Raw genomic sequence first — 27,430 nt, 5'->3', positions numbered from 1 at the left:
GCAGCACATTCAACAAAGGAGGGCGGGGCTGAAAGGGAGCCGGGGACTCTTATATCTCTCCCGATCTCTTGCTGATCAGCTGCTGAACGGGGTACTTTCAACACCCCCTTTTCTCTTTGTAAAATAAAAAGCATGATCCTCTTTTGGCCCCTGGGCAATTCGGCTACAGGAACCACCATTCGCTCCATAAGATGCACAGATATTTCCCCTTACGTCTTATGGAGCGAAAAATATGGCAATTTGCTCTTTTAGGAACAGCGTGTGTGTGTGTTTTAGGGGGAAGCGGGACCCCCAAACAAAATCCCAGCAATGCACCTTCTTCCCCCAGAGGGTGGAGCATTCATTCTTTTAAAAATAAAAATAAAGCTCTCTGAATGTGTAGGCGCAGCCGGTAACTGTTCCCTCTCTTTCCAAACAAAGCTGTCTGCACTTTGCGGCTCCCATGGATCTGCATGCACCCTTTGGAGAACCTCTGAGGGTCTTCTGCTGGTTCCCTCACTGTGAGAAGCGAACGTACAAGGAACCCGGCAGAGGGTCTTCTCGGTAGTGGTGTCTTCCCTATGGAATGCCTTCCCTTTAGATGGCAAGGAGATAAAGAACTAAACAGCTTTTAGAAGACACCTGAAGGCAGTCCTTTATCAGGAAGTTTTTAATGTTTGATGTTTTGTTATGTTTTTATATATGGTGTGAACCACCCAGAGTAGTTGGGGAAGCTCAGACAGATGGGGGGGGGCATAAATGATAAATATTATTACTACTACTACTACTACTACTACTACTACTACTACTACTACCCTCTCTCATCAGCCACCTTCCCTGGGTTTCTTTCTTTCCTTCCTTCCTTCCTTCCTTCCTTCCTTCCTTCCTTCCTTCCTTCCTTCCCCTCCCCAAAGGCCTGTCCTCCCCCCCCCCCCGCACCCCTGCGCACCCCAGTCCATCCCACCCTGATGGTTTCCAGTTCAGGAGGGCACTCCTTCCACAAAACTCCTCTATGGCGACTCCTTTCCTCTATATTTGCAAAGCTTTCTAACAATGACGCCCACAAATTTAGACACACACACACCTTTCCAACCCCTCCTCCAGGGTCACTCATTGAATTAAGAGGCCGCAAGGTGGATCCCTTAATTCAAAAGTTGGCGTGTTGAGAGAACGCTTCTGAGCACGACCCAGACCCAGGCCTCAATCCGTGGCACGCTGGGCACAGCAGCGGGTTGCCAGTGGGTCTTGGGCATTGGTCCAAGAAGGTGCTTTGCAATCTTGCCTCCTGCCCCCTGCAAAATCACACCTGAGCTTAGACATCCTTGCCCCGCTGCACCTGGGGCTGAGATGGAGAAGCTGTGGGGTGCATTGAACCTTTGCCGCCTTCTGCCTGCCAGGAGACAGTTTTCTCCTGCTGGCAAGAGAGGCCTCCCACTTGTTACATCCCCTCCACTTGCCCCACCCAGCTCATCTTCTGAGGAACAGAAGCCAAATCTTCTAGTTGCCATGGCAGCAGGGTGCTAATCTGAGAAAGGAAGGCGGAAGGCAGCCTTTGCCAACCTGGTGCCCTCCGGCCTGCAAATGCTGGCCAGGGCTGTTGGGAGATGGGAGCCCAAAGCGGTTAGGAGGCTATAGGATTGGCCGATGCTGCCTTATGGCCCTCTTCTCTCTGCCATTCAGCTCCCACTGGGTGCAAGACATCCCTGAGGGTGGCTGCAGGGCCCCATCCAGAGACACGTCTGGAGAAGTTCAGTGGGGCCACCTGGGAGGAAAAAAAATCTTTTTCTGGATTGGGGCGCTTGGAAAGGGAGGTGTGGGGACGAAAAATAGCTTAGTCTTAGGCAGGCATAGGCAACCTCGGCCCTCCAGATGTTTTGGGACTACAATGCCCATCATCCCTGACCACTGGTCCTGTTAGCTAGGGATGATGGGAGTTGTAGTCCCGAAACATCTGGAGGGCCGAGGTTGCTTCAACCTGCTCCTAGTGTTCACAAACACATTTTAGCCGTGTGCCAAAGATTCCGGGAGGAAGTCGCCACACAAAAGGCCACTTCGGATGCAGCATTTAGTGCCACAAGGTTGACTTTGTCAAATAGGGTACGGCTGTGTTTTACGCGGGCTACAGTGGCAAGGGTTTTGCATATGCATGAAAATGGGGGCAGAATGAATCCGCAGTCCTCCCAAAGCCCATGCACCGAGTGGACGCTGCTTGCAAGAGATGCTCCTGCAAGATCTCGCGGGAACTTGGGTGGCTCCGCAAGGTCCTGCAAGAGCACCCCGGGGCTGACATGCTAGGTGACCCCTGTCCCTACCCCCACCTACAGCCTGGACTTGGACCGCACAGCAGAGCTCAAAAGCTCCTTACGCACCAGGTAACCCCATCAGAGCTGGTGCAAAAAGAGCTTTCCAGCTCTCTGGCGTGCGTGGATTTTACTCGCGCGATTCCAGCCAGCCAGCTGTCATCGGCGCATGGTTGAAACAGCGCGAGTTAAACACGTGTGAGATGCCATCGTGCTGCGCTCTGCTTGAGCATCATTTCGAGGAATGCTCTGGTGAACTGTACCTCGGGATCAAGGCGGAGTCCCAGAAGCGGCACACAGCTGAAGCAGCCTCACGTAATCCCAAGATAGAGACACGCTTGGGAGACGACTTCCAACATTTGCTGCAAGAGCTGCGCAAGGCGCACTGGAATAGTTCGAACGGGCCAGGCCTGCCTAATGTCTGTCTCTGGAAAATGCCCTCAAAACCCAGGAGCATGGTTTGGAATAATTCTTTTGCTTGCTGCCTCGGTTTCCCTGGAGGGAAACCACGTTCAGTTTGGTTTTGCACCCTTTCAAAATTTAGAGCCATCTCTCAGGGGCACAGCGCTGTGAAAGAGACACTCCTTGGGAACAGATGTAACACCGCCCCCCAGGCCCGACTCCACCCCCCTCCATGAACATGCAGGAGCCAGAGGCCACGCCCCATTGCTCATCTCCCCACTCGCCGGGCTGAGCAATGGGGCACATGAGCTGGGAACGGAGGAGAGACGTTAGTGAGCGGATGAAGTGAAGCTGTCAGGGGTCGGTAGGTTACGCATGCATGCTGTGATTTGTTACCCACAATGCCCCTGGATCCTTGTAGGCTGTGCGCCTGCAAAATCAGGAAGACTCTTCCTCCTCCTCCTCTCTCCGGCAAAGAGCCATTCCCCTCCCCTTGGCTGGTTTTGGATCGGGGCCTCTCCTGCATCTGTTTTATTGCCTCTGAGTTCTGCAGGAAGTGAGCACCCAGCAACCCACAACCTACAAGAGGCACTTTCTCTCTTCCCCGTCCCATGGCAATCATCAGACTCTGCTCCTCCAGACTCTGCGTTGCCCAAAGGGTGGGGGAACGGCTTGGCACCAGCCTTGCGGGTGCCTGCTGTGACTTGGGAGAAGTTTGGCACCCTCTCTGCCAAAGTTCACCCTGCCACAGAAAGCATTGGCGGACCACGTGTCTGTGCCAGGGGTGGGAAGCGGCGTGGCACATAATTAAATGCCATTGACAAAGGGAGGCACTATGGACGGGATCTGATTTAGGATCTCACATTCTCAGAAAAAGAAATAAGGAAGTAAGAAGCTAAGGGGAGTCTGCTGGGTGAGGCCAAAAGGGGCACATCGAGCCCAGAATCCTCTTCTCACAGTGGCCAGGCAGGTGGCTATTATGGGAAACCCACTAGCAGCACCCCAACACAAGAGATTCCCCTCTTGCGGTTCCCAGCAACAGGCAGTCAGAAGCATTTCTTTCTCTTGTCTGTGGAGGTGGAGGAGAGCCATCATGGCTTGTGGCCATCAATGGCCCTCTCCACCTTCATCATATAGGTAAAGGTAAAGGGACCCCTGACCATTAGGTCCAGTCGCAGATGACTCTGGGGTTGCGCCGCTCATCTCGCTTTACTGGCCGAGGGAGCCAGCGTTTGTCCGCAGACAGCTTCCGGGTCATGTGGCCAGCATGACTAAGCCACTTCTGGAGAACCAGAGCAGCGCACGGAAACGCCGTTTACCTTCCCACCGGAGTGGTACCTATTTATCTACAGGTGAAACTCAAAAAATTAGAATATCGTGGAAAAGTCCATTGATGTAAGCAATTGTTTTCATTAGCTACCAGAGTTCAATATATGAGATAGACTCATGACATGCAAAGCGAGATATGTCAAGCCTTTGTTTGTTATAATTGTGATGATTATGGCGTACAGCTGATGAAAACCCCAAAGTTGAAATTGTGAATTTGGGGTTCTCATCAGCTGCACGCCATAATCATCACAATTATAACAAACAAAGGCTTGACACATCTCGCTTTGCATGTCATGGGTCTATCTCATATATTAGTTTCACCTTTTAAGTTGAATTACTGAAAGAAATGAACCTTTCCACGATATTCTAATTTTTCGATTTTCACCTGTACTTGCACTTTGACGTGCTTTCGAACTGCTAGGTTGGCAGCAGCAGGGACCGAGCAACGGGAGCTCACCCTGTCGCGGAGATTTGAACCGCTGACCTTCTGATCGGCAAGCTCTAGGCTCTGTGGTTTAACCCACAGCGCCACCCACGTCCTCTACCTTCAGCCACAAAACACAGAAAATGAGGAGCCCTTCTCCTCATTCCACCTTTGATATCTCAAGGTTTTCTGGAGACCATTTTTTTGTGGGCTGGGTGATGCAAGGCAATAGTGCCAAGAACCAACCTTCTGCAATGGAAACCGGTCTAGTGAATACTCCCCAACGTACCAGCCACGAAAATAAAAAATGAGGCTCAGTATCGTCTTGGCTCAAGCCACATGACTTAGGTGGTGATGGCAAGATGTAAGAATGCCAAAGTTGGTTTGCAGAGGAGAAATCACAGCATCGGTCTCCATACCTGAGAAGTCTGCCCTTTTGCCCCATGGCATAACTACTACCATGGCAGACAAAGGCTGTGTGGCACTCACACACACCCGGGCACCTCAGGAGGTGGTGGACTCTCCTTCACTGGAGATTGGATGGCCACCCACCAAGGATTCTTTCTCAGGGATTCCTGGCTTGCAGGGGGCTGGACTAGATGACCCCAGGGGGTCCCTTCCAACTCTGTGATTCTATGGTTCTTCTATTTCTGTGCACCTGCATTTGCCTGACCTGGGGCCTTTCCGGTCTGTTTTGGCTCTTTGCAGGAGACGGACGCAGCAGCAAAGCCTACAAGGAAGCGGGGGTGTTGTTAACCTCAGCAGCTGGAAGCTCACGTCAGGGACATGGATGCCTTTTGACCGAAGACAGAATTAATTGATGAGTTTATATAGAAAGAGGAAGCGTTACCCTAGGAGCTAAATGCCTAAAAGGCTTATTTCTCTTCACTCTCTTTTTCCGATCTGTAGGAATACAAAGCAATTGCGGGTTTTCCAAACAGCACACTGAATATATAAATAAATAGATAATAGATATAATTCCTCCTCTTTCCCCCCCGCCCTCCACATTTAGGAACTGACTCCAAAGTCATACATCCAGAGCACCCAACTGTTGCTTAAGAGAGAACAAGTTGTGAAATGGACCTTCGCTTTGGGGGCGAGTCGGCCTCAGGCGGCACTGTGTCTTGAGCAGGGTCACCTAGTGGGAGGCGAGGGCTCTCCTCTGCGCCCTTTGACCTTGGGACGAGGACCGGAGGATGTGGCTGGGCTCCTGGGCCGACCTCAGCCTCGCCCCCAGTGCTCCGACACAGTCCTAGAGTCAAAGGGAAGGCGATGCTCTGAATTGGGCATGATATCTGCGTGGCAATGAAGGCCGGCAAAAGCAGGGCTCCCTTTTGCTTCAGAGCTCTTGGGATTGGATAGCCGGGAAAGGGAAGAAAGGTGGGAAGGTCAGGACGGAGGGAGGAGGTCAGTCTTAGGGAGGAAGGGCTGCCTCTTTGAAGTTCCATACAGAACTCACAAAGGATTTGCAATATCTATACAGACACACAAACACAGAAATCGGTAAGATATATTTATCACGGCATGCGGCATGCACTTTCAGGGACCAGGGAGAAATGACGTGGGCATTATTTTCAAAACCTTGCTGTCACTCATGTCATGACGTCGATGCTCTCCTGCCTTGCAGAGGGTTGGCTCAGATGCTACAATTCTATGACCAGTCAGAAATCTTGCCAGTTTGTTGTCAGTAGCTCAGTCAATGTGGCGTAAGACCCGGGATCGTGGGTTTGAGCCCCACGTTGGGAAAAGATTCCTGCATTGCAGGGGTTGGACTAGAGGGCCCTTGGGGGTCCCTTCCAACTCTACAAGACTATGATCCAAAGGGCTTGCTCTTGCCACCCTCCTTGTTGACACCAAGCTGTGACTCTGAAGTTTATAAATGGATATGAAATGAACCACACAGCAGCATGGACTGTGTTGAAGAGCCTTATCAGCAAAGGGGATCAATTCCAATTAAAAACAACCCACAGGAAGGTCTGAAGTGTGATGGGAAATGGCAAAGGAGAGGGTCATTTGTAGGAGGGGAGAGTCTGTCCAGACAAGCAACTTCTGTGTAATCTGCTCCTAGGAGGCACCGTCCTAGCTGCATCCCATAATCCCACTGCCTCCACCAGTGTGTGGCACATGCCCCTTTCCCTAGCTGCTGTCTCGCATTTCCTCCTTCCCTGGCCAAACTTTTACGCACCCCACTCAGAGAGATTTTCTCTTGGAGAGCAGCTCCACGTCTAGTCCATCCTTAAAGCAGCCGGAGGGCCCACAATGTATATGTGCAGGGGTTGGCAGCAGACAGGCACCGATTACTGCCATGTGCACTCTGTGGGGCTTCCCTTGCACATGATCCAGAGGCTACAGCTGGGGCAAGGTGCTGCAGCATGAAGTTGTTAGCGGACAGCACTTGTGCTCAAGAGACCTGCACTGGATGCCCATTTGCTACCAGACCAGGTTCAAGGTGCTACTGCTGGCATGTGAAGCCCTTAACAATTTGGGACTGGTCTACCTGAGAGATTGCCGTGCTCCATATAATCCCACCTGGCTGCTTCCTTTGGAGGTATTTGTTCTATTGCAGTTGCGACATAATACCCACTCTGCCTGTGCAAGCATTCGACCGATTAGTGTGGCAACACCTGAACCAGGCACAGGCCAACTCGGCCCTCCAGATGTTTTGGGACTACAACTCCCATCATCCCTAGCTAACAGGACCAGTGGTCAGGGATGATGGGAGTTGTAGTCCCAAAACATCTGGAGGGCTGAGTTTGCCTATGCCTGACCTAAACTCTGGAACTCCCTGCCTATTGATCTCAAGTGGGCGCCTTCACTGCATTCTTTTCAGCACCTGCTGAAAACATTACCGTATTTTTCGCTCCATAGGGCGCACCGGACCCTAGGGCGCACCTCATTTTTAGAGGAGGAAACAAGAAAAAATTTTTTTCCTGGTTTTCCTCCTCTAAAAGCCCCGTTTTTTTGAGGATCAGCTAAAAGTTTTGTAGCTTTTTTTGCAAAGGGAAAATTGAGGATCAGCTAAAAGTTTTGCAGCTTTTTTTACAAAGGGAAAAACCCTGTTTTTTTGAGGATCAGTTAAAAGTTTTGCAGTTTTTTTGCAAAGGGGGAAAAGCAAAGCTCCTTTTGCAAAGGGGGAAAAGCAAAGAGGAAAAGCTCTGTTTTTATGGGGTTCAACTCACATTTCTACAGCTTCTAAATGAAAGGGAGCCTTTTCTACAGTTTCCTGACAGATAATCTAATCAGCCAGTCACATGTAGCTGGGGAAACAAACAACCTCCCTCTGCAGCACATTCAACAATGGAGGGCGGGGCTGAAAGGGAGCCGGGACTCTTATCTCTCTTCCGATCTCTTCCTGATCAGCTGCTGAGCGGGGTCCTTTCAACACCCCCTTTTCTCTTTGTAAAATAAAAAGCACGATCCTCTTTTGGGACCTGGGCAATTCAGCTCCAGGGACCACCATTCGCTCCATAAGACGCACAGATATTTCCCCTTACTTTTCAGGAGGAAAAAAGTGTGTCTTATGGAGCGAAAAATACGGTATTGTTTGGGCATGCCTACCTAGAGGCATAGAAAGTTGGTGCGAATCTTTTTCCTGTTTCAGTAGCTTAACCGTTTGCATGCTTTAAAGCCTTGTTGTGACATTTTCTCCTCGTAAGTGGCCTTGAGGTTTTTAACAATCAAGCAACAAGGAATCTCTGCTGCAGGAGCCGGCAAGGCGACTCTGGCGGGCAGGAGGGGGGGGGCAAGGAGCCCAGCCCCCTGGTCACACTGGCTTCCAAGGCTCTGAGCCCAGCTTCATTTGGTGAGGCGAGGTCTCCTCAGCCTCGGCCAAACCTAATGTGACCTGTGAAACTGGTTTGGCTCCCCATCCCCCCCCCCCGTCCCCCCAGGCAGTACGTGGGTGCAGTTGAGCAAATGTGTAAGTTGCTTTAGATTGCCTTGGGCAAGATAAATCAACCAACCAATGCAACAAACAAACAAACAAAGGTTTTTTGTGTTTTTAAGGGGGGGACAGACACACCCAAGTGCTAGGCATGCACCCAGGCTCATCATTTTGGGACAGCGAGGGTGGGGCGGGAATGGGAGCATGGGAGGAGAAGGCTGGTCTGGACACACTCCAAGGGCAGGGGAAGGAGGGAGGGAATGCCCGGTTGGGGGAGGGGATCAGCATTTCCCCCATCTTCCCCTGCCCCCCACCATCTTCGAAAACAACCTCCAGGGGTTCTGCCTGCTGTCTCCCGGCCCTACCATGCTGGCTGGAGCCACTGGGAGATTCTGCCTTATACGGGCACCCATGCCCCTTGGTGCATGTAGCTGAGTACGGTACGATCGCATCTCACATGGAGGTTCGGTTCCAAGGGTTCTGCATATGCGCAAAAACACATATACTGCGCACTTGGAACAACCTCCTTGTGCGAGCACCCCTAGTTTAGGGTTGCCATATTTTGAAGAAAAAAGAGGACACATTCGCCTACCTCTCCTTTTAACTATGGATTGCTATGACGGCTCTACCCGTGAAAAAGAGGACGCGTCCTGGAAAAAGAGGACACATGGCAATCCCACTCTAGTTCCCTAGAGCTGGCGCGCCGAGCAGACCTTGCCCCCCAAGTGAGGCAGAGAGCTTAAAAGTTCTTCTTGCGCCGGACAATCCTAGCGCAAAACCTCTTGGGAATTCAGATGGCCTGGTGAGAGCGTCCCATGAGCAGTACACCAAGAGGGCCTCTGTCCGCTCCGCAAGCAAGTCACAGAGCTTTAAGTGCTTTCTGTGGGATGTAAAAGGACAGGGGCAGTCAAACCCAACTTCCTTATATGGAACTCTACAGTTGGGGGTGAACTCTACAGTTGGGAGCTTCCAACTGTAGTGTATATGCCGAGTCTCCATGTCGCTGGTCAGTTGTCGTGTTGATCTCTAAGACAGTTTAAAAGCAGCATTATTAAAATGCACCGTTAGCACTAGGCCAAAAGTAAAAAGAGGGACTTTCTCTCAAAAGGAGAAAGTCACCATATGTATATTATTTTGTAACTTTTAAGCCTGCCTCTAGGATCCTTGTGTGACTAGATGATTACTTGTAAGTAAACGTTATACGCTTTACCAAACACTGTGAAGTGTCTTATTGAAAGAGGGATAAAAAGGGGAAGACACCAGGACAATATTTTTAATGACTCTAGCGTGTCTATGCAAACTATCTGCTGCGCATATGAAGTAAAAAGGGAATGTTAGCTCTGCTGATATTATCGAGCTTGTAAACGCAAGTTGGGATAGGATATCTAAAACAATATATCCTCTCTCACATCCCTCAACATTCCCACACTTTCCAGCTCTCCTGCCTTGTAACCTGCACAATTCCAACCAGCCAGCCTCCAGCCGCATATGGCTGAAATGTCACGGGTGGAACACGCGTGAGATGCGATCGTACTGTATTTTCTACACCAGGGGTGGCCAACTCCCAAGAGGCTATGATCTACTTTCTGAGTTAAAATCTGGCAGCGATCTACCCCCATTTTCGGGGGCGGTGTTCGGCTCAAAGTTGTTGAGCTTCTGTGGGGGGAGCCAGTGATCTACCAGTGATCTACCACAGACGATCTACCTGTTGGACGTGCCTCTTCTACACCGTCCGGCAGCCGTGACTCTCCAGAGCTTCAGGAAGCGGGTATTCCCAGCTCTGCCTGGAGGCGATGCCACCGGGGAATCGAACCTGGGATTTCCTTCTGCCTTCTGTCTTGCCCTGCCCTCCGACCCCTTCCCCCGCCTCCTTTCCCAGCCACCCCTCTGGCTTACCGTGCTGCGACCACGGGGGACTTCTTCCCAGGATCCAACACGCTCCCAGCGGGCTCCTCCCCCAGGGAGCGCGTGTCCTTGTTCAGCTGCTGGAGCCGGGAGGAGAGCTCGCTGATCACAGTTGGTTTGTCATCCTCAGCCCCATGCGTCGGCCTGCTGTCCAGGGGGTCCCCCCACAGCTTGGACCTTCGCTGAAAGAGGTAGCGTGGCCGGCCGATGCTGGCAGAGGCCAGCATGGCCGCGTGTTGCTGGGAGATGAGCTCGCTGTCCGAAGACTGCTTCAAGAGAGGGTCCCTGAAAGTAACCGGCCCCTTGCTGAGCTGGGACTTGAGTTTCGGCTTTGGAGGCACTGGTGGCTTCTCGAGTATAAAAGTTTGTCCGTCCGCAAAGGAAGTGTAGGTGTCGGTGGGCTCCCCGCTCTCGGAGGACAGGGTGGACATGCTGGAGACGGTGGAGATGGTGCTTGTGGTCTCCAGGTGGTGATCGCTTGAGCTCCTGGTGTCCACCTCTTCCACTCCAGAGTCCGCCGCAGACTCCGGGGCCGTGGGGGCATCAGAGGGCTTCCCTGAGGGTGTTCCACCAGCGGTAGAAGGTGCTACAGCGGCCGCTGGCATGGATGGCGTGGCGATGACGGGAGAGGCCAGCTGGCTGATGGGGGTGCCGGGGGTGGTGACCAGGACCCCGTTCGCAAACTCGTCCGGCGGAGGAACCAGACCGATCTTGGCCAGTTCCTCTCGCGTCTCCTCGTCGCTCGAAGACAGCTGGGCGGGTGGCAGGGTGACCGTGTAGGGCTCCGCCTCCTCCTCTGAGCTCCCTTGACCCAGGGTCTTGTCAGAGACCGGGCTGACAGGTGCCACCCCAGCCACGGGGCTGGGCTGTGCCTCGGCCAGGGATGCCTCCGTGGGCTCCAGGCCCCCCTCGGGAATGGGCGGCTTCTCCTCTTTCGCCTCAAGACCGAGGTCCTGGCCGTTGCTCGTGGCGTGGACCATGACGAGGCCAGCCGTCTTCTGCTGCGACGTGTCCACGATGCTGATGATCATTGACTTCCGGTCCTCTGCTTTCCTCTCCTCCTTGGCGGGGGTCTCGGCCCGCGCCTCGCCCTCTTTCCTCGCCGCAGCTGGCATCCCCCAGTGGCTCTGCGCCGGGGACAAGACACCCGGTGTGGGTGCCTTGACCCCGGGTGAGTAGGCGGGCGAGGCGAGGGCCCCTCCCTCCAGCTCCCCCCTCTCGTGCTCTTTGGTTTGGATGTCCACAAACAGGGGCGCCGCGCGGTCCGAGTCCGGGCTGTGGATGGGGGTGGGCGCCCTGGAGGGGACCTGGGTGGACAGCGCCCGCTCCCTTGCGGCCAGCGCAAGCGCCAGAGGCGAGTTGGGATCAAGAGGCTTCCCTGTGAGAGGGTGGATGAACGTCGACGAGGAGCTGCTGATCAATGGCTTTAAAGCTGAGACGGGGGAAGGCAGAAGGACGTCCCGGCTGCCCAGGAGCCGCTCGTCTATCGACCTCGACTGCTGCAGCGATGGCATCTCGATGGTGGGGGTGCTGCCTTCAATGGCCCCGACCGAGAGGAAGACAGTGGATTTCCGCTTTTCGTCGAGGCGGCGCTCTCTGTCCTTCATGACCCCGGCGATGGCAGTGGCGAAGGGGAGGCTGGAGGCGTCCACCTGCTGTGGCTGGTACTCCATGCCCAGGCGGTGGCTGCGCCGGGTGGGGGACGGCTCCCGCGTGAAGCCCCCCATGATGGAGAGGGCCGCCCGCTCCTGGGCGTCCTCCACCTGCAGCTGCTTCACCAGCGGGCTCTTCTTCCTCTGGGGCTTGGCGGGGGTGAAGAGGCTGACGTTGAACTGGCCCATGTTGGCGTAGGGGTTGTCCACCGCGCGCCCCTTCCGCTTCAACTTCTCGGGCGGGGTGGCCGAGGGGGCAGGGCGAGGGATGTCGGTGGGCTCCACGGGGACGTGGGAGGAGTCCTGCAGGATGATCATGGAGCGTGCCCGCTTCTGCCGCTCGGGGTACGGGAGGGGCGTCCTCGCCTGGTCGTACATCTCGGCCGCGCTGATCACCTGCGGCAGCCCGTGGAGCTTGGCCTCCAAGCCCGGCTTGAAGCTGGAGCGGATCGTGTCGTAGACCCTTCCCGGGGGCGGAGGGGGGGAGAAGGACGGGGGAGGGGCCGTGTCAAAGTAATAGGGGGACGGCGGAGGGGGAGGGGCCGTCTGGGGCGGGGGCGGGATGCCGTGCCCTTCCCGGACCGTGTCTTGCATGGAGGTGCTCCGGGGGAACTTCCCGTCCATTAGGGAAACAGCAAATTTCTCATCTTCACCTGCAAACCAGCACAACAGGAAACGTCAAGTGTTGCTCAACAAGAAAGGAAACAATGGGTTGATAAAGCAGGAAGTGAGTCACAGACCCCCTCATAGGCAGCCCCTGGTCCTGCTAGCCAGTCCCCCTCCTAAGGCTCAGGTTGAACCGGGGATGGGGAGCCTGTGGTAACCCCCCAGATGCTGTTGGGACTCCCCTCAATGGCTGCATAGGGCATCCGAGTGGCCACTGAGACCATATAACACCGGTCCTTAAAGACCTACATTGGATCCCAGTACGTTTCCGAGAACAATTCAAAGTGCTAAATGGCCCTGGGCCAGTAGACCTGAAGGAGCATCTCCACCCCCATCGTTCTGCCCGGACACTGAGGTCCAGCTCCGAGGGCCTTCTGGCAGTTCCCTCCATGCGAGAAGTGAGGTCACAGGGAACCAGGCAGAGGGCCTTCTCGGTGGTGGCGCCCGCCTGGTGGAACACCCTCCCATCAGCTGTCAAGGAAATAAACAACTACCTGACTTTTAGAAGACATCTGAAGGCAGCCCTGTTTAGGGGAGGTTTCTTTTTAAATGTTTGAAGTTTTATTCTGTTTTTAGTGTTCTGTTGGAAGCCGCCCAGAGCGGCTGGGGAAACCGGGCCAGATGGGAGGGATATAAATGATAAAATTATTTTTACTATTATTATCTGTGTTCAAAGGTAGATACTGGCTGCCAGTAGGTAAAAGGGAGCCCAGGTGTGGTTGGGTTTGTGCCTTCATGCAACCCACCAGTTGTGGGCTTCACATTCCGGTATTTAGCTAGCCACACTGGTCCTGGATAATGAGCCCCCTTTGGCCTGATCCAGCTGCTGCAGGGCTGTTCTAGAGCACTTTTCTAAGCAAAACCTCTCCTAGTGCTTCCCCGGTGAGATTTGGGGTGGGCCGGCCTGCCTCTTTAAGTTTCCTTTTCAAATGGTTTTATGGAACTTCAAAATATTAACAAACGCAAAAAGGAAAGAACTAGTTTATCAGTCGTACAGGCAATTGATGAGGGGGTCCTTGGAAGAGGGCAATTTTAGGAACTAACATTGTAGTAATGCCAAGACAAATTATAACAAACTTTCCCATTAACTTTGCAGCGTTCCACTTATTGCATAGACTTCTTCGCTGTTGCAGGATGCAGATGGTGGGGTAGAATGATAATGATGATGATGATATTTAAAAAAAACAAAAAAAGTGAGAAATCCTCCCTGGTTCCTGCAAGCCAAACCATGCCATTACCTGGGGATACTTTCCAGCCACGTGCTTCACCATTTGTATATGCAATAAAATCATGTCAGACACCATGGAAACTGTCACCAATCTCTCGTCCCCTTGACGTTTTTAATTTGTGCGGTAACTTTTACAGTAAGGCTGTTTGCCGAACTTTGCCATTCCACTGCAGTCCCCTGTCACATCCACCTAAGGCTGGAACTTGCCACCCGTCTAAAATACTCAAACATCCCATTGCAACTTTACTGCGGCTTTGTCTGCTAAATCTCTGGGACGATCCATTGAAAAGTTTCAGCTCTCTGGAGCTCTTGACGTGGATACTAGCAGCTGCCCAGATCCTCAGCTGCCCCAACTTTCGCTTCAGTATAAAAATACACAGAGCTTAGCATTCGCTGGGCGGAGAAAACAAGTCACAAATTACGTGTTGCCAATGGCTTGGAGAACCCTGAAAAATCTTACGCTGCCTGAGGGGTTTTTATCTTCTATAAAACAAACACAGCCCCAGGACTTCCTCTCCACAGTACAATGTGAAATTTGGCATTCCTAATCGTCTCAAGATTAAAATTTGGCATTCCTAATCGTCTCAAGATGGTGACAGCAGTCACGAAATTAGAAGACGCCTGCTTCTTGGGAGAAAAGCAATGACAAACCTAGACAGCATCTTAAAAAGCAAAGACATCACCTTGCCGACAAAGGTCCGTATAGTTAAAGCTATGGTTTTCCCAGTAGTAATATATGGAAGTGAGAGTTGGACCATAAAGAAGGCTGATCGCCGAAGAATTGATGCTTTTGAATTCTGGTGCTGGAGGAGACTCTTGAGAGTCCCATGGACTGCAAGAAGATCAAACCTATCCATTCTCAAGGAAATCGGCCCTGAGTGCTCACTAGAAGGACAGATCCTGAAGCTGAGGCTCCAGTACTTTGGCCACCTCATGAGAAGAGAAGACTCCCTGGAAAAGATCCTGATGTTGGGAAAGATGGAGGGCACAAGGAGAAGGGGACGACAGAGGATGAGATGGTTGGACAGTGTTCTTGAAGCTACTAACATGAGTTTGGCCAAACTGCGAGAGGCAGTGAAGGATAGGCGTGCCTGGCATGCTCTGGTCCATGGGGTCACGAAGAGTCGGACACGACTGAACGACTGAACAACAACAACAACAACAACAACAACAACAACAACAAAAATCGTCTCAAGTACTCTGTCAACCTAATATTAAGTCTCTTCTTGATATAATGCACTGCTTTTATTTTTTGGCACTTCCGTTATTTTTATTGTATCCATTTCTTTGATTGACTTCCATAAAGACTTTAATAGAAATGCCGCCAGTGTCCCAGTCCTGTAGGATGCCGGCCATGCACACAAAAGCGAGAGCACAGAGCCAAGGAACATGGCACATTTGGGACTGGCCACCTCAACAGACAAGGTAGAGCCGAGAGGAGACCCAGAGAGGAAAAGGCCGAGAGGAGCCAGTCTCGGAGGGTGGCTCTTTCAGCCACTTGTCCACATGGTCGTCTTGCTCTCTGACTCAGGATAAAGTGTGCCAGAAGAAGAGGAAGCAGAAGCAGAAGCAGAAGCAGAAGCAGAAGCAGAAGCAGAAGCAGAAGCAGAAGCAGAAGAAGAAGAAGAAGATCTTCATGAAAATAACATTCGAAGAAGATCTTCATGAAAATAACATTCGAAGAAGATCTTCATGAAAATAAAATTCGAAGGAGGAGGAGGAGATGATCTTGGTGAAAATAACATACGAAGAAGAAGAAGAAGAAGAAGAAGAAGAAGAAGAAGAAGAAGAAGAAGAAGAAGAAGAAGAAGAAGAAGAAGAAGAACTTCATGAAAATAACATTCGAAGAAGAAGATCTTCATGAAAATAAAATTCGAAGGAGGAGGAGGAGATGATCTTGGTGAAAATAACATACGAAGAAGAAGAAGAAGAAGAAGAAGAAGAAGAAGAAGAAGAAGAAGAAGAAGAAGAAGAAGAAGATCTTCATGAAAATAACATTTGAAGAAGAAGATCTTCATGAAAATAAAATTCGAAGGAGGAGGAGGAGATGATCTTGGTGAAAATAACATAAGAAGAAGAAGAAGAAGAAGAAGAAGAAGAAGAAGAAGAAGAAGAAGAAGAAGAAGAAGATCTTTGTGAAAATAACATACGAAGAAGAAGATCTTTGGAAAATAACAAATGAAGAAGAAGAAGAAGAAGAAGATCTTCATGAAAATAACATTCGAAGGAGGAGGAGGAGGAGGAGGAGACGATCTTGGTGAAAATAATAGAAGAAGAAGAAGAAGAAGAAGAAGAAGAAGAAGAAGAAGAAGAAGAAGAAGAAGAGGATCTTCGTGAAAATAACATACGAAGAAGATCTTTGGAAAATAACAAATGAACCCCCAGGGCCTGGCCCCGCTGGTATTAAAAGACAAACATTGATCCTCTTGGTGTACGGCCATAGTTAATAAGATGATAAGTATAGGTCTTCACTCAACTCTTCTCATTTCTTGTGGTTACAATGTCAAGCAGAGGATAACAGATATTGAGAGACAAAACGATTTAAGCAATGTTCCTTTTTTTCTAACTCCAGACGGACGGAGATATTTGTCTCTCCCAGCTAGGTATCTAACTCATCTCGAGCTACCGTCTCACAGAAGAGCGTTTACTCTGGCCCGAAATCGCATTCTGCCATCCGCTATTCTGCAAAGGAAGTTTGGACGGGTCCCATTGAGCGACAGACTATGCCCGTGTAAATCCAGAGAAGTAGAGACCATTACGATGGACACCTTCCTTGGAGGTTTTCAAGCAGAGGTTGGATGACCGTCTGCCAGGGACGCTTTGGTTGTGACCCCTGCATTGCAAGGGGCTGGACTAGATGAGCCCTGGGGTCCTCTTACAGTTCCATGATTCTGCTGCTCCATGAATCTTGCCATTGTGCCCCTTCTCCTGAGTGTTTTGCGACTCTGTTGAACTGGATTCCTGGAGTATCTCGGAATGCCAGCCCTCGGCCCCGAAGTGAATCACGGGCGGACTGTTGCCACTGCCCGTAATTAACTCTTTGGGAATCCCTGGGGGGGGGAGAGAGAGAGAGAGACTTGGTGGCTCACAATGCCTGACGGCGGGGCTGTTCTCTGTGTTGTCCAACATATCATTAAAAACGCGCCAGTGACTAGCAGGGTGCTAATCGGAGGCAATTAGTCCTTTTTAATACCAGCAGAGCTGAGTCAAAGTGGGTCAGAGGATGCGCAGGGATCTCATGAAATCACAGAGCCACAGAGGAGGAGACCACGTGTTCTACTCTCTTGCCGTTTCCGAGCACAATTCAAAGCGTTGGTGCTGACCTTGAAAGCCCTAAATGGCCTCGGTCCATTAGACCTGAAGGAGCGTCTCCACCCCCATCATTGAGCCCAGACTCTCAGCTCCATCTCCGAGGGCCTTCTGGCGGTTCCCTTCCTGTGAGAAGTGAGGTTACAGGGAACCAGGCAGAGGGCCTTCTCGGTGGTGGCGCCCGCCCTGTGGAACGCCCTCCCGTCAGATGTCAAGGGAATAAACAACTACCTGACATTCAGAAGACATCTGAAGGCAGCCCTGTTTAGGGAAGCTTTTAATGTTTAATAGATTATTGCATTTTAATGTTCTGTTGGAAGCCGCCCAGAGTGGCTGGGGAAACCTAGCCAGATGGGCGTGGTATAAATTATTATTATTATTATTATTATTATTATTATTATTATTATTATTATTACCCTGTGGTACGATTCATTGGCAGAAAGCACCCGTGACCAACGCCTCTTCTCTGGGCTTTTATACACTTTCACAAGTTTCTTTTCCAGGGACGGCGCTTGGATAACTAACTCAAAAAGAGGCAGGAGGGTTGCCGGATGAGGCCAGCGGTCCATCTAGCACAACATCCTCTTCTCACAGTTCAAAAGAGGGGAAACGCCCCCAAAATGAGGAGGTTGGTAAAAAGGGAAGTTGAAAGGCAAAGTCAAGAGGGTTAGATCACTCCCAAACGCTCTGGTGTTGTTTACAAAAACACAATACAGTCGAACCTCAGTTGTCGAACGTAATCTGTTCCGGGAGACCGTTCGACATCCGAAACGTTCAATAACCGAGGCGTCGGATGTTCAGGTTCTGAAAAACGTTTGAAAACCGGAGCATTTACTTCCGGGTTTTTGACGTTCGGGAGCCAAAACGTAAGATAACGGAGGAGTTCGGGAACCAAGATTTGACTGTATTAGGAACTCAACCGGGGCGTAGATCAGGTACCGTGAGGGCTAGGGGGACATCGGAATGGTTGAGGAGCAGAGTCAAAGATGCTGTTAGAGACAAGAAGGCTTCCTTAAACACACACACACACACACACACACACACACACACACACACACACAGAAAACTTGTCCAAAGGAAGAGAACAAAAAGAATACGAGGAAGTGAAAATAAAACTGCCAATGTCATAATCCCAAAGGCGAGTAAGAAGTGACATGATAGAAGTTTCTGCAATCGTGCATGGCATAGAGAAAGAGGATACAGAGAAGTTTTTCACCATCTCTCCCAACTCTAGAAGTCGTGGACATCAAATGAACCAAGCTGAAAGTTGGAAGATTGAGGACAGTGGAAGGGAATCCCTTGGAAGGAGGTGGAGGTTGAATGGACATCCGTCATGGATGCTTTAGCTGAAATCCCTGTATTGCAAGGGGTTGGAGTAGATGACCCTTGGGGGGTCCCCTCCAACTCTACAATTCTAGGATATGAAGTAGAGCAGCTACAACAGTCTGCAACAGCCAACACAGAAGAGCCCCTTCGGGCCCCACAGAGGTCAACGTCTATTGTGGCAACTGCTCCCTTCTTCAGACGCAGGAAATTTGCTTTTGGCTCATTAGCCTGGAATAAAAATATCAGAGCCCAACAACTGCCCTCCTCCTTTGCCCTCCTCCTCAGATCCTGCTGCAGCCTGCTCTGAATCCATTTCCTTCCTTCCTTCCTTTCTTTTTTTAAAAAAAAGAAAATGCCAATCATTGCCTTTCAAAATTCTAATTCTGGGTGTACCTGGAAGGGTTCCACGATGGAAAGCCAATCTTGGATTTCTGCTTCCCCACCCAGCGTCACGCCAAAGAGGAACAGTTCAGGAGATGCTGGGCTGTGACTCACAGCCATTTATTCATCAGCGCCTCCAGCCTCCGGAACATTTCCAGGTGCCCAGAGAATTCATCGGGTCTCCTGAATGCCACCAAAGACCACTTGGGGGTTCTCCATCTATCTGACGGGCATTTGCTTCTCAAGGCCCTTAACTTCAAGGATGCTCAAGACCAGGGAGAGGCAACCAGCAGTGAAAAAAGGCTAAGGCTATTCCACGCTGCACCAACAGAAGTGTAGTGCCCAGATCAAGGGAAGTACAGTGGTACCCCGCAAGACGAATGCCTCGCACAACGAAAAACTCGGCAAACGAAAGGGTTTTGCGATTTTTTAGTTGACCCGCAAGATGAATTCGTCTATGGCCGTGCTTCGCAAGACGAATTCGTCTATGGCCGTGCTTCGCAAGACGAATTCGTCTATGGCCGTGCTTCGCAAGACGAATTCGTCTATGGCCGTGCTTCGCAAGACGAATTCGTCTATGGCCATGCTTCGCAAGACGAATTCGTCTTGCGCAGTACCACTGTAAGCCGGCTGGAGCCGCGCCGCGCCGCGTTTTAAAGCTGCAGTGAGCGAACAGCAGCGCTGCTGTTCACTTGCTGCAGCCTTAAAATGTGGTGCGGCGCAGCTCCGGTGCCGGTCGGAAGGGGCGCCGGCCGATCGCGCCCGCCATCTTGGGTGGACTGCGCATGTCTGTACACGCGCAGTCCACCCAAGATGGCGGGTGCGATCGGCCGGTGCCCCTTCCGACCGGCGCCCCTGGACTTTTCCCCCAATAGGAACGCGTTAATTAAATTTTAATGCGTTCCTATGGGAAACGGTGCCTCGCAAGACGAAATTTCCGCAAGAAGACGAAAAGTCTTGCGGAATGAATTAATTTCGTTTTGCGAGGCACCACTGTAATAGTACTGCTCTGTTCTGCCTCGATCAGAGTATGCCTGGAGTCCTGTGTCCAATTCTGGGCACCACAATTTAGGATGGATGTTGACAAGCTGGAAGGTGTGCAAAGGAGGGCAACCAAGATGATCAAGGGTCTGGAAACTAAGCCTGATGAGGAACGGTTGAAGGAGCTGGGTATGTTTAGCCTGGAAAAGAGGAGATAGGACAGCCATCTTCAAATATCTCAAGGGCTGCCACATGGAAGAGGGAACAAGCTTGTTTTCTGCTGCTCCAGAGGGGAGGACCCAAACCAATGGATTCAAATGACAACTAAACAACAATAACTTTCTGAAAGTAAGAGCTGTTTGGGAGGTTGTGGACTCTCCTTCCTTGGAGGTTCTTAGGCAGAGGTTGAACAGCCATCTGTCATGGATGCTTTAGCTGAGATTCCTGAATTGCAAGGCACTGGACCTGATGACCCTTGGAGATCCCTTCCAACTCTACAGTGAGTCTATGATTAACCTGGTCACGTCCAGATGTTGCTGGACACAGCTCCCATCAGCCGCTGGCCCTAGGTACTCTTTGATGGTCTGAAGCTCAACATCAAAAAAACTAAGATCATGGCCACTGGTCCCATCACCTCCTAGCAAATAGAAGGGGAAGAAATGGAGGTAGTGAGAGATTTCACTTTCTTGGGTTCCATGATCACTGCAGATGGTGACAGCAGTCATGAAATTAAAAGACACCTGCTTCTTGGGAGAAAAGCAATGACAAACCTAGACGGCATCTTAAAAAGCAGAGACATCACCTTGCCAACAAAGGTCCATTTAGTTAAAGCTATGGTTTTCCCAGTAGTGATGTATGGAAGTGAGAGCTGGACCATAAAGAAGGCTGATCGCCGAAGAATGGATGCTTTTGAATTCTGGTGCTGGAGGAGACTCTTGAGAGTCCCATGGACTGCAAGAAGATCAAACCTATCAAGTCTGAAGGAAATCAGCCCTGAGTGCTCACTGGAAGGACAGATCCTGAAGCTGAGACTCCAAGACTTTGGCCACCTCAAGAGAAGAGAAGACTCCCTGGAAAAGACCCTGATGTTGGGAAAGATGGAGGGCACAAGGAGAAGGGGACGACAGAGGACGAGATGGTTGGACAGTGTTCTCGAAGCTACCAACATGAGTCTGACCAAACTGTGGGAGGCAGTGGAAGACAGGAGTGTCTGGAGTGCTCTGGTCCATGGGGTCACGAAGAGTCGGACACGATTAAACGACTAAACAACAACAAGGGACTCTCAGCTGTGCCATTCAAGCGCAGCCATCTTACAAATTTCAGGCTTGCTGTGCTGCTTCTTCTGTGTCTTCTCCCTATTTTGCCGGAGGTCAAGTCCATCCTTCACTAACCTGGTATCCTGGTATTCAGTGTGTATCTGAAGAAGTGTGCATGCACACGAAAGCTAACACCAATAACAAACTTAGTTAGTCTCTAAGGTGCTACTGGAAGGCATTTTTTTTAATCTGGTATCGTCTGGAAGTTTTGGACTACTGAGCTGCATCAGCCTCAGTCAGCACAGCTGATGGGACATCTGGAGCCTGAAACATCTGGAGGGCACCAGGTTGGTGAAAGCTGATCCAGCAGACCAGTGAATTGATTAGAAAGGACTATACAGATTGCTTCTTTTTACAGGACACTGAATTATTTGGGGCCCTGGAAAGAGAACATTCCTCTAGCATCTTGAAATATTTCACATCCGCCTGGGAGTCATCCATTTGTTCTCTTTTCCTGCCAGCTCATACTCTTCCTCTGCAATGTTTGCAATTCGAATCAGTGATAGCTTCAATTCTGCAGCACAATGAACTCAGGGAGAACCAGCTTCTTCTATATAGTTTGAAACTGATTGTAGGAAGATTCAGAACAGAAAAAAAAGATTTTTTTCAGGCAGCACTTAGTTGAACTGTGGAACTCCTGCCCACAGGAGGCAGTGATGGCCACCAACTTGGATCCAGCAAGACTCTCCCTATGTTCTTATAACTGCACACCCAAAACGACCTCTAATTTGAGCCCTGGTTATAAGGCCAGAGTTCCTTTAAGATGCCACTGTTTCCCTCCTGCCCAAGGCATTCCGAAGAGACCATTTCATTTCTGCCAAGGCAAAGGCTTCTGAGCAGTGTGAGTGAGCAGGGCTGTTTTTGTGGCCAGTGAATCAAAGCTGGCTTGCAATGGACCGACTGGGCAGGGACACCCTTGGCGTGCATATGCTCCATCAGGCCACAGACCAAAGCATGGAGCTCTCCGCTACCAAGGCCAGGAAAAGATTTGCCTCAACAGTCACACGTAAGCTTCTAGTTAGCCTGTCTGAGAGTGGCTACCAGATGCCAAGTCTCTTGGGATGGCGAGCAGCTTGGCTCCCAGCTGGCTCCTTGCCAGGAGGATGAACCTTCCTCAAAAGGTTCTTCTGCCTGCTGAGGTCTCCAAGGTAAAAAGAAGAAGGTAAAAGGTAGAGGACCCCTGGACAGTTAAGTGCAGTCAAGGCAACTATGGGGTTGCAGCGCTCATCTAGCTTTCAGGACGAGGGAGCCGGCGTTTGTCCACAGACAACTTTCCAAGTCATGTGGCCAGCAGGACTAAACCGCTTCTGGCGCAACGGAACACCGTGACGAGTGCCAGAATGCACGGAAACACCATTTACCTTCCCACCGCAGCGGTACCTATTTATCTACTTGCACTGGTGTGCTTTCAAACTGCTAGGTTGGCAGGAGCTGGGACAGAGCAACGGGCGCTCACCCCGTCGTGGGGATTCAAACTGTCGACCTTCCTATCAGCAAGCCCAAGAGTCTCAGGGGTTTAGACCACAGCGCCACCCGCGCCCCTATGGTCTCCAAGGTACAAACATCTCAGCCACATCACAGATGGGCCAGATTGTCCCTTGAGCTCTCCCTGCATCCTAACCCCACAGGGCACCATCTATGGGCTGCTTGCAGTGTTTCTGGTCAGTAGCGGATGGCATGGGAGGGCAGAGGTGCCCCATCAGACTTCCCTGTCGATGAGTCACAGCTGCTTACTGGGAGGAGGAGAAGGTAGGACAAGGTGGCATAAGATCATAGAAAGAGCTTGATGTGTCAGGCCAATGTCTCGTCCAGTCCAACATCCTGCTCTCGAGAGCCCTCTCCCCTTCTGTGGTTTCCAGCAATGCGTATTCAGGTGCATCGTTCAGCCCGGACACTGAGATCCAGCGCCGAGGGCCTTCTGGCGGTTCCCTCATTGCGAGAGGTGAGGTTACAGGGAACCAGGCACAGGGCCTTTTCGGTAGTGGCAACCGCCCTGTGGAACACCCTTCCATCAGATGTCAAGGAAATAAGCAGCTATCCTATTTTTAAGAGACACCTGAAGGCAGCCCTGTTTAGGGACGTTTTAAATATTTAATGCTGTATTGTTTTAACATTCGTTTGGGAGCCGCCCAGAGTGGCTGGGGAAGCTCAGCCAGATTGGCGGCAGGGTGGATAAAAATCAATGATTTTTTTTAAAAAAATCAATTTTTTAAATTTAAATCGGGTTTTTTAAAATTTAAATCGGTTTTTTTAAATTTAAATCGGATTTTTTAAATTTAAATCGGATTTTTAAAAATAAAATGCTTTTTGGGGAAAATATATTACCATCCAAAGGTTATTCAATCATGAAATAAAGATTAGTTTTTTAATTATGTAGAATAAGGCTGTATATGTTTATTTTTTTTGGTAAATAAATTCCATTAATCCATTCACAATGTCATTTATGCTCTTCCAGAGGTTTTTGTATGATTATTGGGCAGTTTCTCTGCCTACAAGATATTATCACAGATGCTTGGTTTACTTTTGCAGTTTACTTTTGCAGTTCTCAAAACTGAATTTTGACTCAGGAGAGATCACATGCCTCTTCTTCACAGCAAAAAATAACATGAACAGAGTTGAGAAAAAGACCTTAATCATACTGTTCTACAAACCTATGAATACAGAATCAACCCCTTCAGTGTTAAGTTTCAAGAAGTTCAGTGAACAGAATAGAGACAATATTTTTTCTGATTGTTTGGAGTGGAATGGATCTAATAAATCTATTTAAATTGTTATTATTAAGGTAATGATTATTTTTCTCCTTCCTAAGTACAACAGAAAAGTTGTCCAAATATGAATGATTAACCTATTAAACTGGGGAGAAAAAAACTAATATGAAAAGTTGTTATTCTAAAAATCTTCATCTACTTGCATATTAAAGTTATACCAGCAAGAATTAGTCTTTATGTAGAAAACTGTGATTTAAATCAAGCCGTACTGACTAGTGATTTTAATCGTGGTTTAAATCAGTTTGATTTAAATCAAATCCACCCTGATGGGCGGGGTACAAATAATAAATTATTATTATTATTATTATTATTATTATTATTATTATTATTACTCCCCCCAACTGAGATGGCCCAGCTAACTAGCAGTTTGAGAGGAAACAATAGACAGGTATTTGTGGAAAAAATGGGAGAGATACAGAAAGTACCTGCAAGGCATCAAAAACAGTATAAAGTCTGTGGCGGCTTTTGAATGATCCTGGAGGAAACTATTGTATGTCAGAAAATGAAGCTGTGTCTGGGTTTGTAGAAGGTTTTGGAACCAAATAAAGGATAAAAGAAAATGTTAAGTACTGTCACAAGTAGAAAATGAACGCTTATCAGGAAAGACAGGAAGTCTACATGTTGTGTGTTTATTTAAGTATTAAACCCAGGTTTAGTTTATGTTTATAATTCAGGTTTATGTTAGAAGTAAAGAAGAATTGAAATGTTTGTGTGTGGGGGTGTGGGTGTGTATAAAATAATTGATGATTTGTTTTATATAAGTTCTCATACGTTGTTATGTCTTATTGGTATTACTGGCATTATTTCTGTTTCGTCTTTCGTGTTATATTGCTGTTTGTTTTTCTTCTGATTTTGTACTATTACTTTTATGTTTAGTTTGACAAGTGTATGTTTATGTGTTGTAAATAAATTAAAAACAAACAAACTGCGGAGGCAGAGCTGAGCCCTCGGAGCTAGTAGCCACAGAGAGCCCTCTCCATGTCCAGTCCAAGTTGGTAGCCATCCCTGCCTCCTGCCACAATTTTATTCTGCGCTGCACGAAGAAGGACTTTCTTTTGCCTGTCTCGAATCCCCCAACATTTCAGCTCCATTGTCTGTCCACGAGGCAGGGAGGGTGGAGGGGCGCAAAGGCACCAGCAGAGCCAGATTCCCACATGGACAGATGAGTGTGGAGGCAGCGGCAACGGGAGACGACGGCACACAAGCTGCCTCATACCAGGTCAGGCCTCCGGTCATCTGGATCAGCAATGTCTTCCTCGACTGACAGCAGCTCTCTCCCCCTTCCGTCTTCCCTCTCCCCCTTGTCGTATTGCGGCCCCACAGGTCTAACACACAGCAATGGCGAGGGCGACATTTTTGACGGCGGCAGAAACGTTGCGATAGCAAATCTTAGAACCACAGAATCGTAAAGCTGGAAGTTGACTGCACTGCGCTGAGCCCAAAAGACCAGAGGGGAGCAAAGGGCCCCCCTGGGACCCAAACACCAAAGCACCCGAGGTTCCCCACCCTAGAGAAGCTGCCTTGTGCAGAGCCAACCCATTGGCCCATCTAGCCCAGCTCTGTCCGCACGGGTTGGCAGCAACTCCTCGGGGTTTTAGACAGGGGCCTGTGCCTGCCCCACCTGCCGAGGATCAAACCTGTGGCATTTGGCATGCAAACCATGCGCTCCGCCACTGAGCCACACAGCCCTTCTGCACCCACAGATTTTTGAGTGAGTGGATGACTCCGTTTAGAAACCACCAAAGTATTCGTCTGTCCACCCTGCTCTTGCTAGAATTGGGCGTTCGGGGGGAGCACAGATGGCAAACATGAGATACACATTCCATGGGGCAGCTCCTCCTCAGAGATAAGAGTGCGCAGAGGCAGCGCTATGGCGGGTGCATGGACCGCTCTGTTTCTTTTCTGGCATATTAAAAGGGCCAGCGGTTCTTTAAAGACAAGAAGGCAAAGATACAGGAGGCCTCCCTAGTAGCCGATATTCCTATCTTTCCTCAGGCCTGGGGGGTGGGGGTGGGGAGATGCTGGCTTTTAAAAGAGGAGCTGAGAGGCAGGGCAGCTGAATGACAGAGAGGAGTCTCTTCGTCCCGGAAGCTGTGGCGCACCGGTCCTGGCACCCAAGGGAGAAGCCCGGGGTCATGGTCTGGGATACAGTAGAAACATCACACCTACCTACAGATTTTGTCCGCGGAATTCCTTTGCGCAGGGAAATGTGGGGTTTCTCTGGCCCAGTGTGTGCTGCCATCCCCTGACGCTCAAACAGAGACTGGACAAAAGGAAGGGGACAAGGGTCACTCTTCTGCCTGGCCATAAACAGGGCCAGCTTTGCATCATCGGATCATGGAGGTGGGAGGGACCCCAAGGGATCATGGACCCCCGTGTGATGCAGGAATCCCAGCTCAAGAATGCCTGGCAGTTGGACAGCCGGGTCTCGGGCATTCGTGAGCTGGGATTCTGGCATTGCCCCGTCCGGCACCTTCCCAACTCTACAATTCCACAATCCCTGGGACTTTGGTTTCCGCCAGCTTTGGAGAAAGAAGAGCGAGGCTTTGAAGGGAGACTGCTCTCCACCTTGACAAGTGCTTTTACTATTTTTAAAATGGATGCATCGCCTACGTTGTCGAAACAAAATAAAAAAATTCCTTCCAGTAGCACCTTAGAGACCAACTGAGTTTGTTCTTGGTATGAGCTTTCGTGTGCATGCACACTTCTTCAGATACACTGGAACAGAAGTCACCAGACCCTTATATATAGTGGGAGGGTGGGGAGGGGTATTACTCAGAAGGGGGGTGGGAGATGGGTGATTGACTCAATGGGTATGGTAAACCTGTTGGCGACTGTTAACGACTGCAATTAGTCCTACAGGAAAAAGCATGGGATAGAAAGCTTGCACACAAAAGCTTATACCCGGAACAAACTTATTTGGTCTCTAAGGTGTTAATGGACAATTTCTTTATTTATTTCGACACAGCTACCTACCTGAATCTACGTTGTCAAGTCCACCTTCACCATGTCAGTTGGCGGAATCGGCACTACAGTGGCACCTTGGTTCTCAAACGCCTTGGTACTCAAACAACTTGGAACCCAAACGCTACAAACCCGGAAGTAAGTGTTCCGGGTTGCGAATGTGCTCCGTTTTGAGTGTTACGCTTCCGATTTGAGTGCTACACTTCCGTTTTGGGTGTTACGCTGAGGTCTGTCTGTTTTTGCTATTTATTTTGAGTTTTTGTGGCTCTGTGTGTGTGTGTGTGGGTGTGGAACCCAGTTCAGCTACTGATTGATTGATTGTGTGACTGCAGTACATTGTATATTGCTTCTATTTTATGGATTCATGGTCTCGTTACATCATAAAATTCATGTCAAATTGCTATTTTAGGGGTTGTTTTTAAAAGCCTGGAACGGATTAATCTGTTTTGCATTACTTTCTATGGGAAAGTGCGCCTTGGTTTTGGAATGCTTTGGTTTTGGAACGGACTTCCAGAATGGATTAAGTTTGAGAACCGAGGGACCACAGTACCGCAGGTGCCCCATAACACACATTCCACGTTTCTAAGCACTTGATAGTTTAGTGTGGCAGCACCTTT

General features: G+C 49.9%; 1 protein-coding gene across 1 annotated transcript in view; it reads right to left on the bottom strand.

Annotated features, from left to right (window-relative positions):
* The window catches only part of SHANK3 (SH3 and multiple ankyrin repeat domains 3), a 350,793-nt gene that overhangs the window by 14,308 nt on the left and 309,055 nt on the right, over positions 1-27,430 (bottom strand). Inside the window, exons 22-23 of the mRNA XM_033162485.1 lie at positions 26,019-26,112; positions 10,214-12,527 (exon numbers count right to left, since the gene is read on the bottom strand). Coding sequence (XP_033018376.1) covers positions 10,214-12,527; positions 26,019-26,112 — 2,408 coding nt within the window. The remainder of the gene's footprint in view (positions 1-10,213; positions 12,528-26,018; positions 26,113-27,430) is intronic.

The sequence above is a fragment of the Lacerta agilis genome, chromosome 10 (genome assembly GCF_009819535.1).
Source record: "Lacerta agilis isolate rLacAgi1 chromosome 10, rLacAgi1.pri, whole genome shotgun sequence".
Lineage (NCBI taxonomy): Eukaryota > Metazoa > Chordata > Lepidosauria > Squamata > Lacertidae > Lacerta > Lacerta agilis.
This window is presented reverse-complemented; position numbering and strand designations above follow the sequence as displayed.